The sequence below is a fragment of the Bradysia coprophila genome, unplaced genomic scaffold (assembly GCF_014529535.1).
Source record: "Bradysia coprophila strain Holo2 unplaced genomic scaffold, BU_Bcop_v1 contig_324, whole genome shotgun sequence".
Taxonomy (NCBI): Eukaryota; Metazoa; Arthropoda; class Insecta; order Diptera; family Sciaridae; genus Bradysia; species Bradysia coprophila.
This window is the reverse complement of record NW_023503584.1, coordinates 3533603-3547840: the sequence shown is the minus strand read 5'-3', so window position 1 is coordinate 3547840 and position 14238 is coordinate 3533603. Positions and strand designations below refer to the sequence as shown.

At 36.4% G+C, this 14238-nt stretch overlaps 1 protein-coding gene across 2 annotated transcripts in view; it reads right to left on the bottom strand.

Moving 5' to 3' along the window:
- Positions 1 to 5260: 5260 nt before the first annotated feature.
- LOC119079488 (paired box protein Pax-6) overlaps positions 5261 to 14238 on the bottom strand; it is a 70258-nt gene continuing 61280 nt past the window's right edge. Inside the window, exons 6-10 of one of the 2 annotated variants that reach the window (XM_037187431.1) lie at positions 11524 to 11700; positions 10716 to 10798; positions 7095 to 7405; positions 6826 to 7034; positions 5261 to 6756 (exon numbers count right to left, since the gene is read on the bottom strand). In XM_037187431.1, the coding sequence (XP_037043326.1) occupies positions 6668 to 6756; positions 6826 to 7034; positions 7095 to 7405; positions 10716 to 10798; positions 11524 to 11700 (869 nt within the window). In that variant the 3' untranslated portion in view covers positions 5261 to 6667. The remainder of the gene's footprint in view (positions 6757 to 6825; positions 7035 to 7094; positions 7406 to 10715; positions 10799 to 11523; positions 11701 to 14238) is intronic. The other variant, XM_037187432.1, reaches the window with a different exon arrangement.

Sequence of the window (14238 nt, the reverse complement as noted above, 5' to 3'; positions counted from 1 at the left end):
TAGACCGTCAAGTCACACGCAACAAGAACCCGTTTCTCTTCAAAACCTCGTCAGTCAAACCAAAAGCTCTCACTAATGTCTTGAAGGACAAACGACTCAACAACGGTGAGTACAGATGCGCGAACACGTTAAAACTCCTCGAGGCATAATTCATGGGTTCGAACAAACCATAATTTGACCGATGATGCTCGAGCACCAGATAACGGACATTCCTCAGAGATCTACCCGACGAACTCCTTGACACATTCGCGAGCAAGTTAGGAGCATCAACACGGCCACTCAGAAGATCAAAGACGAACATAGCTGACAAGTTGATACGTCTCCGCGACAAACTCTCAATACCGACAGACTGGCACCTGGTGACATACGGCGAAAGGCGATATTGTGGATCTCTTCTGACAGTTCTCCTCAGAGCATAGATCAAGAACTTCTTTTGTACCGATTCAACCTTGTCAGAATGACTCTGATAGAACGGCGACCAAACGACCGACGCGTACTCCAAGTGTGACCTGACGTGTGCAAAGTAAACGCTCTTGAGAGCTTCGACATTACGGAAGTCGCGACATATCCTCTTAACGAAACCGAGCATGGAATACGCCTTCGCTACAGCAACTTCAATATGCCGACAGAACGACAAATTCTCAGTGAACGTAACACCTAGATCACGAATCTCAGTCACACGCTGAACGACAATCCCATCGATTGAATATCGGAATCGAGCCGGATTACGGACTCTGAAGAAAGACATCGACTTACACTTGCCTACATTCAGGGACAAGCAATTATCAACACACCATGCACGAAGCGCCGTCAGATCCTGTTGCAAGGCCAAACTGTCGCTGAGCGATCTAACAGCACGATAAATTTTCAAATCGTCAGCATACAAGCCGCATTTCGACTTAATGACCTTCGTCACGTCATCGAAAAATATCAGGAACAACAAAGGGCCGAGATGGCTGCCTTGTGGCACACCGGAGGTAGCAAAAAACGAACGCGACTTCCATCCCATGAGATTCACGTACTGACTACGACCACTGAGGTACGTCCGTAACCATTGCAACATCGATGAGTGCATCCCAAGTTCACTCAGCTTGCAAATCAGAAGATCGTGTCTCACCCTATCAAATGCCTTCTGCACGTCAGTATACAACACATCGACCTGATGACCACGCTCTACCACACGAACAGCTTCGCTGACAAACTCCAAAAGGTTGGTAGAAGCGGAGCGACCTTTCATGAAGCCATGTTGCGACAACGAAATCACTTTCTTGAACTTAACGGCCAAAACCTTACACACAATGGACTCAAAGAGCTTACCAAATGTCGGCAGTATTGCTACACCACGATAGCACTCAACGTCAGACTTCGAACCACTTTTAAAAACCGGGACAACATACGACTCTTTCCAGCGATTTGGAAAGTGGCTAACCAACGACAAGTTAAAAATGCGGAGCAACGGTGAACACAACACATCAGCGCAATTCTTTAACAGGAGAGGCGAAATATTGTCAGGGCCGTCACCTTTCGTCGTATCAATACCTTTCAGCGCGTCACTGACTTGTCGTTCGTCTAACGTCATCGATCCAATATCGACACTTTTTGCCAAGCCAAAAGTCCGGTTAGTCGTAGCTGCATCACTAACGAACACGTCACTAAAGAAATCCGCGAAGAGATCGCATTTTCTCTGCATATCCGTTGTACGGTCGTTCCCTCTATGCATTAGGCCAGGGTAAGAAGACGTTCTGCGCAAATCATTCACGTATTTCCAAAACTTTGACGGATCAACAGCCAAATCCTGTTGCGTCTTATCCAGATACGACTGAAAGGCACGAGACTGTGCAGCGTCAAATCGGTTCCTCAGAGAGCAAAACTCGATAAAACTGTTCCGATCACCCGACTCTCTGTAACGCTTGTGGGCACGGCTACGCTTATTTTTCAAACTCAAGAGCGTCGCACTATACCAAGGAGGGTGCGAACCAGACGACTTCCTCTTAAGCGGAACACAACGCGCAAATCCGACAGCCAGCAACTCATAAAAGCGATCAACTAAAACGTCGACGTCATCGCCAGTCAATTCTTCTTCCCAGTTAATCGACGACAAATAGCCGTCGAGACCGACAAAGTCGGCTCTTCTAAAGTTATATTCATTCACATCAGCATCAAAAGTAACGATAGGCTTGTGATAGTCGTCTTCTTTAACGAGAGGAGAAGCGGACGCGGTAACGGTAACTTCACACGGGTCGCTACAAAAAACGAGGTCTAGCAGTCTCTGCTGGAAATTGCGAACACTATTGACCTGGCTCAATCCGGATCCCAACAGGCAATATATAACATCAGCGTGGGCGCTCGTGTCAATATCACAAGGCAACAGAACATTCGCCGCATGCGTCATACCATCTGACACGGAGATACTTTACACAATTGAAGCAACATATTTAATGGCTTCATTCCGATATAAAGGTTAATATAATAATCAGTGTGGAAACCTATGTGATAAAATCGTCAGTATCAGTAAGGTAAAATATCGGGAAGAAAACATTTTGTGTAACCCCTTAGTGAACAGGTGAAAACCCTTCACTTCGCTCGTAAAATAGCATACTATAATAGCTGAAGACCTAAGATACTTTTACTCATGTGGATACGAGATATTAGGCATGTTCGATAATTCATTTGATTGATAAAATATCAATTATTTTCTAGTATCGATTATCGATATTTTCACAAAGTCAATATAAGTCGAATGTTTGTTAATCGATAATTATCGACTAAATGTAATCGGTAAATGTCGACTGATAGTTCGATAAATATCGACTCATAATTCGTTTATCACAACCAAAAAAATGAGATTTTGGATGTACATTAAAATCGACCAATTTTAACGAGTAACTCGTAGAAAGTACGTTTTAAATGTACAATTTACGGATGAGTAAACCATTGGTCTTATCGTGTCTTTGGGATTTTTATCCGTGCATCGATGTACTCTTGATCCGTGCACTGCTGTACGATCAATGCGTACTTATCAGGTGACAGTTGTGATTTATAAATTTGACACGTCAGACCCCTATGACACTGTATATCCTCACACAAGTTAATTTTGATGTGGTTAGCCAATGCTCAGATTTGTTAAGTAAAAACTATTTGCTGGCGGAAGACTGCCAAAACTATTCATAGTGTCGTGTCAGTTATCAATATAGACGTTCCTTTTTATAGATTTGGCCGACCTCGATCGGTAATTAAATGTTTGATTAGTTGGGAAAAATTCAATTGCAGAATCGATTTAAAAAAATCGACAAACATTTTGATAATTAGAAACTGAAACTTAAGGAACACAACCATGCAACTGGCCCAATCAATGGTTCACTTTGCTTTTCAATCGTACTTTATAAGCTGTTCGAAATTACATTAACCCTTCTCAGCAGCCTGTTGGTTCAGCTAGTACGTCTGAGCCTGGCAAGTAAGAGGTGCTGGGTTCAAATCCGGTGCAAACTTTTTAATTTTTGCTTGTTTTTTCGTCAAAAACCATAAAAACAGATGATGTGATATGATTGTATCATTACGAATCACCAATTAAGTTGCATTTATTTTTAAATAAACATTGAAACGTTGTTGCCTGTCTGACATTTACTTTTACTGTACGTTTTGAATGTACGGATAAGTAAACCATTGGTCTTATCAACGCACTGGTCTTATCGTGTTTTTGGGCGACTGAAACGCAGAACTTTTTTTTTTTGTGCAGTCGATATTTATCGACTATCGATAAAACATTTGATTGATATTGTATTGATTATTGGGAAATTTTATCATCGATTGATGGTTTTTTTTATAGTGAATATGCCTACGAGATATCTCATTACTTCATTGATGTGATTGAACTTGAAATAAGTTCTCGTCACGTTTTGGACCTTCAACAATTGATCTCTAAGACTAAGACTAATCTAAATTATCGGCGCGGTGTTTTTAACTTAAAACCCAAAAATGGAAAGAATATTTTGTAATTAACAAAAAGAACAACGAACAACTTTGTCAGATTTAATTCTTTTTTTTATTAATTTCTCTTGTTGACATGCTACACATACAATCTTAAATATAATTTTTGTTTTTTCATTTTTTTAATTTTAATTTTTAAGTTAATAATATAATTGTAATACTTATAAGTATCGACTCGTCTCATTTTAATTTTCAGTTTTTTTTTATTCTTTCGTCTAAAAAATCCAAAATCTATTGCTTGGTACTTTTTATTATTTTTGTTTGTTTTCACATCCAACCTTTCATCGCACTGTCGTATTTTTACGTTAAGAACGAAAATCCACCGAATCCAAATTTATCGTTAAAATACTTTCCTGTACAAACTAATTCCAAGTCTCTCAAATTGGACACAAAGCTTCAGTTAATGACATGGTAGGTAAGAGATTTTTTTTAAAGAAGTAGGTTGCCCCACGACAGAGTAACGTTAACCAGGCAGGAGCGCGGTTTATTTTACTCTCCCGTGATTGCCGATAACTCGAAAACACTTTCTTCGCAACAACAAACGGATAAACTGATTTCATTGATTTTTTTTGTAGAAAGCTGTCTAAATTCTGCAAGTAAGTAAAATGCACCCAAAATTGTATTTATTCAAAAGAAAATGACGAGCGAAGCGAGTGTAACTAAGGAATAAATCAAATCCCTATAGAAATAGTAAGGATCGAATTAGCTAATTGTAGATTATCAGCTGAAAACGAATTTTATCGCTTTGCCTTGTGGAAAAAAGGCAGCGCAAAAGAACAATTTGGGAGTAGGTACGGAGCCTTGTATTAGATTAGATTTATCCACTCCATCACAATGTGCTAATGCAGGAAGTTCACGCACACAGTGCAACCATTTAATAATTATTTATTGTTAGTTAGTCACTCAATGTTGTGTTGCCTATATCTTTCAAGGTTCAGACAACACAACATTGAGTAACTGATTGATACTTAACCAGCAAAAGAACGTTAAATCATCTGTTGCTCGCAAGAAAAGTAAGCAATTAACAATAAATATGGCTGTCCTTTACTTGGTAAAGTTGATGAAGTACAGGATTTCCAATCACAAATTATAAACTGAAGTAGCAGATTATAACATCCATATGGTGACCATTCTTTAGATGGTTGAACACCAAAAAGCATCGAAGCATCTGACATAAAAGTGGTCCAATCCGCTAATCTAAGCAGACTTTAGATTGATTTCCTTTCTTGTCATTTTCATCAATAAAATCAGGCGATTCATTTATATTTTTTTGAATTTTCATTGGATTGATTCGGGACTCGAATTGTTGCACTAGCAAAGTGTATACGTTTTCGTTTGTGCTATCCAGAACCAACATCACGATTTTTAGGTAAAAGGTTAAAAATTAATTTTTGCGTTCACAACAATATTACGGTAAAAAAAGGTCATGAACTGCTTCTATGATGTTACAGAAAATAGCCACTAATTGGAATATTAGAACTGTTGAAGTCTTTATCGGTTTGGTGATACACATACTGTCGAATTTATTCTGAATGAGCAAATGTTTCGGTATGGAAATGGTTTTAATTTTTGTAATTTCAGGTTTAGCTCTGATCAAATATTTGTTAAACCCAGATAACTTAACTGGTGTATTCTAACACTTGAACGTAAATTCGGATCACAAATTTACTTCAAAAATGCATTTATGGAATGTAGGTTATTAAGTACTTATTGGCACGATTGTTTGTGTTTTTCTTTTGTTTCGGTTGTGTTACATAGCTTAAGACTGTCGTCTGCTTACAAATATGTTAATCACTTAAATTGCTTTACATTAAAAACAGGAGGCTCAATTTGACTGAAGAAGGCTTTTCGTTGTACATTTGAGTGTAAGAATCTGTCGACTAGAAGTGTTGTTTCCATCAAGTCTTATGTCCATTAGGGTGTCGTCTTCGATTTCATTGAAGGTTTAAGTAGAAAATCTTGGCCGAATCAGTAAGTTGTTCCCTAGACCAGGTCCCTTAGAGCTGTTTTTTTACATACGGCCGGCAAAAATATTTTGGCTGTCACTTTAGAGTTCACCCGATCTACCCTCTTACTGTGTTGCCCGACTAAATTCATCAATGGATATTACGGACATTAGTGATCTTGACGGAAACTTCTCAATGAATAATCTAAAGTCGAAGTTGTGCATTATTAAAGGGTCATTCGTCTATTTCTATTTCGATATCGAATCTTATCTTCGATGCCCTTCCCTAATGTCTATTAAGTGACATCGGCTCAGCATATTTTTCCTCATTTTTTTGGTGGATGGTTATCGTACACCTCAAATGACAACAAATTCAATTTAGTTCATAACTGAGCTTCCAGTTCCTTGCACTCCCTCCTTAGATACATTACATTATACATCATACTAATTATATTTAAGGAAAATAAAACAACCAAAAAAAACAACTTACAATTCTAGTCTCGATTTCGAATTTGTTTCTTTGCTTGGTGCGTTTTACACATGAAAAGTAACCGAAAAAAATCACAAATAAACCGGAAAAGTTAAAAGAAAATTTTATGTTCGTCTGTCTCGTTCAATATTGGCCAATCGTTTATCCATCTATGGTCTCGATTTTAAACTCTAATCGGCTTCATCATCGTCGATGGTATGTTGACTGTTGTAGATCAACTGCGATGGAAGACCGAAAAACGTTGATCACTGAATTCGAGGCCAGTAATTTGTTCCCAGTTCTGCACCTTGAGCCGGTATTTGTACAGGTACTGAAACACCAGCTGATATTACTCCTTAAAAGTGGAATCCGATGATTTTTGAGTGTGAAAAACAACAACGAAATCTCTGAAAATTATACTAACCGGTACTCGTCGTACTCGGGCCGGACGCATACGATGCATGTTGTGATGGCTGTTGATGAGCGGCTGATGGATTGCATGGTGGTCGGGGATGTGCTGCATATTGTGCACTTAACGCTAGCGGATCGTGAAACATGTACGGATAGCTGTCACGTTGTTGTAGGCATGACGATGTCATCGATCCCAGCGATGTGGTCATTGGACTGTAACAACTTTGGATTTTAAATGTTTCACCGGTTTGCTAAAACATCTAAATTGCCATATATGCATACCTGTAGCTATCAGCCATTGTGGCTATTGGTTGGGGTATCGTCGGATACATTGAATTGAAACCAGAATTTAGTGGCAGTCGAGGTGTGATTGGCGCTGGCGGCGAGGAAGAATTATTATTGCCGGCTAGATTATTGTTACTGTTCAATCCACTTGTTGTGCCAGATGCAGCATTTCCATTCACATTGTTTGCGCTGTTACCATTTGAACCATTTGGCGTGCTAGCATTTCCGCCAGAATGATCGACAGATCGACGCTGACTGCGTAATTTTTCTTCGCGTCGCCACTTAGCACGTCGATTTGAAAACCAGACCTAAAATTTACAGAAATATTTGACTGAGTAACAATCTCTTTATTTGCCTGAGAAAAGTTACTCTAAACAAGCAGCACACGCCGAGACTAGAAACCTATATATTCAGTGCCTCCCCCATATTAATAAATCGCATGTCAACCCATTAAAGCAATGTAATGTAGGTAACATGTTTACATTAAAGAGGACGACACCAACAAGATAATCTCACGAACGATACCAAAACTATAATCACGCAGACAATATGGTAACAGGGGTCGATGCGATCGGTTAACGATTTTATGAGCCATGACCCCTATGCATTTATGATTACAGATTTCTAGTGCATGTTACTACACTGGCTTGCTGTGAATAGCAAGATGATACAGTCGATAAATTTTGCATATTTTGGTTATTATGGATATAATGTTCTGCTGCATTTACGAGCTATTTTAATCAATACGTTGTGGCTGCGAGAGGAAGTAAGAAGTGTGTGTGTAACTCATAAATGAGATTGATGCTGAGGGGTTAGTTGCTGGTTAAGTGAGAAAAATTAAGTAAACGAGTGAAATAGAAAAGAATTTTCCCAAAGAAAAAATTTATTCGGAATCCCAATGGAAGTCAGTTGAAAATACTCAGATCAAAAGAAGTCGATTTTATACTATAGTATCTGTTTCCTGTCCACAAAAGACATACCTTCAAGAGAACATCATTACACCTGTTACCGACATCGGCGACTAAAAAAGCAATGAACTCTTACTAACTTGAATTTTATAGCAAAATGCGTATTAATGAAGTAAAAGATTTTGTAAAAACTTCGATCGAAGGGAGCAAAAGATTCGATGATTAATATTGGAGAGATATGCTTGCCAACAGTGAAAAATCCTAGTCCTAGTCCCATAAGAATTGATTGTCCATGGTCCACCATCTTCCCAGTTTTATAATTCAAGTGAGTTGAAGGATTTCGGAAGTTTTTCTTTTGTTCCCTTTTGGAATTAACGCTTTGGTTTCCAAAATTCCAGCACATGGGGTCCACCATTTTCCCAGTTATTCTGAGAAAATTAAAAGAGCTCGAAGTGTTTTTTGGGATAACTTCTGTACTTTGGGAATTGTTAAATTGGTAATGGGTTGGTCCCTAACTTTCGGATACAGGTATATTGACGCGCTATGGTCGAGTACTCAATAGGTATACTGGTATACGGGAACGTACGGGGGCTAAACTTGTTTTCAATTCCTAACGAAGTGAGAACTCTAAACCAAGTCATAGTAAAAACGAAACGAATTCTGAATTATTATGATTTTTTTGTAAAATTCTTTTCTACTAACAATTCAACCAGTAAAACACTGTAAATGAAGACGGATGGAGTCACAGGGGTGAATAACATGGAATTTTTTCTACTAATTTAGTTTCAAAAAAACAATGAATGTAAATAAACACAAATCAACGCATGCATAGAGGGAAGGATTAGAACGAGGGGGACACAGATCATATAATAACAAATATGATGGCGAAATGGAATGTAATGCAAAGTAAATAAATGTTTATTTTATGAACAATGCAACTGTGTAGTAGAGTACTAGCGTATTTGCTTGTTGATTAATGTTTTGTTTGCTAAAGTCGAGAAGAAGGATGTCTGTAGTGGCAATAAAGGAGTTTTAATTTCGTTGAATATAACACAGAGTGGACAAGCTAATCAAATAATATTCGAATGTAAGTACAAATAGAGCTGAAGTTTTTTGTAAATATTTTGATTTGATCCTGCGAATGGATAATTTAAAACATACTGCATGTGAGTGTCCTTCCTACTCACGATTAATCATTACAATTTGATGGTATTTGGCACAAACAGTTCGGAATAACTGAAAATTTTGCTATTTTGATTCATAATTGAAGCTCAACTGAAATGTGAAAGGTAATTCTGAGCCATGGCCTAATACATTGATTTTTCGAGTCAAATAGAAACAATCAAAAAAAAAAAACCAAACGTGAGTGATGTTTTTATTTGATTTTAGAGTCACCCAGCATCTACTACTTCTTTTGATTTAAGTATTTTCAATAGGTTGAGACAAAATCGTTTACTTCATTAATTTTAAGGCTCGTAAAAAAGTTTAATTTCAAGGACTTGAATCTTTTAAAATGTTGGGATCAGTATCTTCGTCATCGTCTCACCTGTCAGTCAGTACACAGTAAGTAAATGATTTTAGTGTACATAACTAGCAACAGCTGGTTTTGCTTCAGCTGGTCTCTATTGGGTTTTTAGTACGATCTACATTTAACCGTTGGTACTCGTGCTAGTAATGCACACCAAAATAATTTAAGGACTGTATACCTGTCCTTCAGAACACCAGTCTAGGATTTCTTGCTACTTAAGACACGAAAAATGTGATGAAAGTCGATAGTGCGAGAAATTTATTTACGAATTGCTAAAATTGAAAGTAGAAATTTTCATCTTCTGATGGAGGAGTTTCATTTGCACTAGACTTGAAATGATAAGAGTCTTTAAATGAATTCCAATTCCACCGTTCCCTGCTTTCGTGAATTACAATTTTCGGTTATATTACGAATTCCAAGAAATTTACCCAACGGGACAGTCATAGCATCATAAGATATTGTATTTTGCGAACGAATCAGCGACAGAATTTATTACTTAAATGGTTCTTTGTCTCAACTAACGTTATTTTCCAAAATTTGTCCATCCCTCAAAATGAATCGAACTCTTTTTGCCGTCTGATAAATGAAAACGATTTTTTCTCCTCTTCGTTCTTTGCAATCACTTGACATATGTCCCCTTTAGTATTTAATGTACTATCCATTATAGACGAGAGAACATATAAACCGAACGAAAACCTACTACCCAAATGATGAAACCCAAATCATTCGGAACGACTTACATATCTTTCGTATAGGCTGCACATTACATTTATATGAGAAGGGCGAAATAGAATTATATTTACGATGTATATTGTGGGTTTAAGTTTCATTAGTGATAACTGAAATTGTTTTGGTTTAAATGTGAGTATGTCCGCCGTTACTTTCCAGTTCAATTTTCTATTCGCCAACGATGATAAACGGTTTTATTTGTGATAAATTGGATGTAAGTCTATATGTTTCAGGGTATTGTTACGACATAACTAGTATTAACGAATCTCTTACTTCTCTTGGTCTACCATATTTCAACAGATTTAAACCAAATCTTTTACTTCATTAATTTTAACGTAAATTTATCTATAAAAGATCAATGAGTCATTCGTCAGTGATCATTTTTGTTGTCTCTGTCCGCTCTATCGTTAACAGATGATACATCTAATGTATGGTATAAGACGCTACACTTACTTGTATCCTTGCTTCAGGTAGACCTATTTTTTCTGCTAGTTTTTCCCGTGCAAACACATCTGGGTAGTGGGTACGTTCGAATTCTGAAATAGAAATGAGAATGTTTTATAACTGGTTAAGACCGGTTTTCCTATAAACAGAAGAGAATTCAACAAAAGCATCTATGTAAACGTAGTAAGTCTTTCGAAGTGGAATATTATGGAATCTTTCTAGCAATTATTAAGATTTGATAGTGGTAATCTCCGAAAGTTCACTCAAGCTTGAAAACTTGGGTAATTGTAGTGTAATTGGTGGATGCAACGATGTACCCACTGAATGACTCGTATGACGTAACTCAAATACGATTAATTTTTGTGCATATGCCTAGCTGCCTAGCCCATGTTTAGACTAGATATCAATTAAACAAATAACTTTCCTTAGAATAGAGACAGTCTTAACACAACTCAAATCAAATGAAATAGCCAGTAGCCACTTCACACTGTTAAACATCTTGTGCCGTGCAATTTGTCATGTGTGTGGTTCAATTTAATAGTTTGATAGGTGAATGACTTTACAAATTTGAAACAGATGTTTATTTCACCTTGCCCTTAAACGTAAGGAAATCAACTGAAGTTGATAACTCGAAGAAAATTCGAGAAAATTGAGAAAATTCGCGGAAATATTTTCGAGAATATCAGGGCAGGCTATAAAGTATAACCTAACTGGCATTGACTCCAAAGATTTATGAACAAAATTTATTTGCTTAATTATTACACACAGCCCAAAAATACTATAGGGTCAAGTAGGATTAAAATATCAAAATACAAACCCTTTTCTAAACTATCAATTTGTTCATTTGTAAATGATGTACGGTTTCGTTGTAATTTTCGTTTCAGCCGCAACCTCATCTGAGAATCCTCATCACCAGACGAATTATGCTCCGAGTTACCATCCGACGTGCTTTCATGTGAATTCGGATGCGAGCTTACTTCACTGGCGAACAGATCTGTAAATGGAATGAGAAAATAAAAATAATTATTTAACTTTTTCTCGAGCAATTTCATTACAATTGAATTCAATAACCACTGTTGGTTGTAGTACTACCCAACAACCATGTACCTAATGAACTTTTATATGCTAACGTGAAATCAAAAGATTGTTTGAATGTAAATGATTAAAATAAGTGTAATTACACCATACCAGACCATGATAGAGATTCGTTTGATGTAAAATTACAATTCAGATTTTGTTGAAAGACTCCCTCTTTCTCAGAACAGAATTCTAGCTCTATTCAGATGTAATGTCATTGATATTAATTAAAAGCAAAGAGCAAAAACGACAAAAAAAAATGAAAATAAAAAAATTATGAGAGAGACGTACTTGATTCATAAATGAATTCAAACGAATTTTTATTGCTCTTAAATTACGGTCTTCTTATTAAGTTGCTATATTTGATGTTTAATGAATGCGATTTGTGATAGCGTACTGTGCAACGACACGGCGTTATAATTAAGAGGAATTGAATGGACCTATTATATTTGTTGAGTTCAGCATGTGAAACACCCCCATCAAACGACATATAATCCGTTCAAAATATTATACATTTTGTATCTTTCAATGGTAGTTTTTCCCCGTAGCACTCAGAGATTTACTTTGAGAAAAATGTTCATTGTCCCTGCTTATGTCGGGATAGTCGGGATACTGTAATTAAGTCGGGATTTGCGTCCCTTTTAACGTCTAATTTTAGCAATTTTAATTGTTAGCCCTATTTTAACTCAGAATTGAAATCTCATTTTTTAATAAGCTATCTGGAACCTCCACAAACAATATTCGTCTGTTATTGATAATAACGACAAAAATTAAACGATAAACGAGGGACAGAAAAACGATAAAATCCTTTGTCAACAAAACTAAAATCCTTAGAAAATCATTTGAAGATTTGTGCAAACTAAACAAATCTTAAAATCGAAGAAAATAGAGATCCTCAAAACGAAAAAAAATCAGTAAGTGAAACTTCATCAAAGACTGGTAAAAAAAACCTCGGAAAATTTTCGTGAATTTTCACAAATTCTAGAAAATTTGCGCAAACTTTTGTATTAATATAGGACAGGACCTGCAACAAAATGTTCAAATCTTCTACTATATTTGTGTCTCCTAGCAGAATCTTAGCTGTTTGATGCAGAATCTATCAATTGCATATTTTACCATCTGTCTCTATCTTTTCTAATCTACTCTACTACATTCTCTTTAATCTCAATTTTTGAAGAAAATAAATTTCTAGTAACTTTGGGCCACATTCCCTTTAACTGTTGTTTAATATGTTAATCTTTCAGAAATCATTTGCTATCGACAGCATCAACATAAAATAAGAGACGACAATATCGTCACGACATACGACCAATCTCGTCTTGTTTGGTAAAATAATTGTTAATTCAAATGAAGTAAAAGATTGTGTCGCTTACAGGTTCCAACCTTTCTGACCTATAGAACTGATACAATTAATCCACAGATTACCGTTGAGAGTACAACAGAAACATCAAAACAGTGCATAGAAAACCCCTAATAATGCAATTACAGAACACATTGACTAACAAGATTCATTCATCCACAAAAAATTCATCTGGTAAAACGTAGAAACTCAATTCCACATGGCTAAACCAACAAATATTTATTGCACAAATATTAAGTCATACAACCTTTATGATTATATTTGAAACATGCCTCATTCATATAATACACGACAATTTGTGCAGTAAATTCGTAGTAAACACCTAATTACAATTCATGTTTTTCATTGTTCTCTCGCAGAACATTCACATTAGAGGTATAGTACTCGTTGTTCATTGCCTACGTTTATGATTCTGTACACAACAATGTCTAATATTGAAATCAATTTGCCATGCCTTCTTCAATTTGAATAATTAATTATAAATCGTTGATTTAGGATTGAAACGAGTCGACGATGACAACAAACAATTTGTTGAATTATTCATATTGCAAAATTATCATTATTTTCCCCGTAGCCAATTCGAATCGTAAGCAGAAAACAATTCCTAGAAACTTTGGGAAAACTGATTACTGATTACGCATGTTAGCCTCACTGATTTGGTTAGGAAGGCCAGTGGTTGGATATAAATCATGTTCGATAAGAAATAGTAAAGTCACGATGTTTCCGAAATTCTTGTTCCTTGAACAGGAACAGTGTAAATTACTGCTGATTACCCAAAAAGCATCCATTTTTGATTGCAACGATATAAGCAATGAGCTTTACCTAATGCACCTAATTCTATAGCAAAATATATGTTAGAGTTTATGAAGTAATAGATTTTATTAAAAAACGTGATGTAAAGTTAAATGGTACGTTTACTAACCTCGGCTACGGTTCGATCGGTAAATTTCACACACTATCATTTCCATCATTTGCCTCATTAGTAATTGATGTATATTACGTGCCTATGGTCGGGTAATGCAATTTTTTAAGTACATTTTTCGCAATTACCGACCAGAAGCACGTAAGCACCGTACGTACGAGGTTCCAAATTTT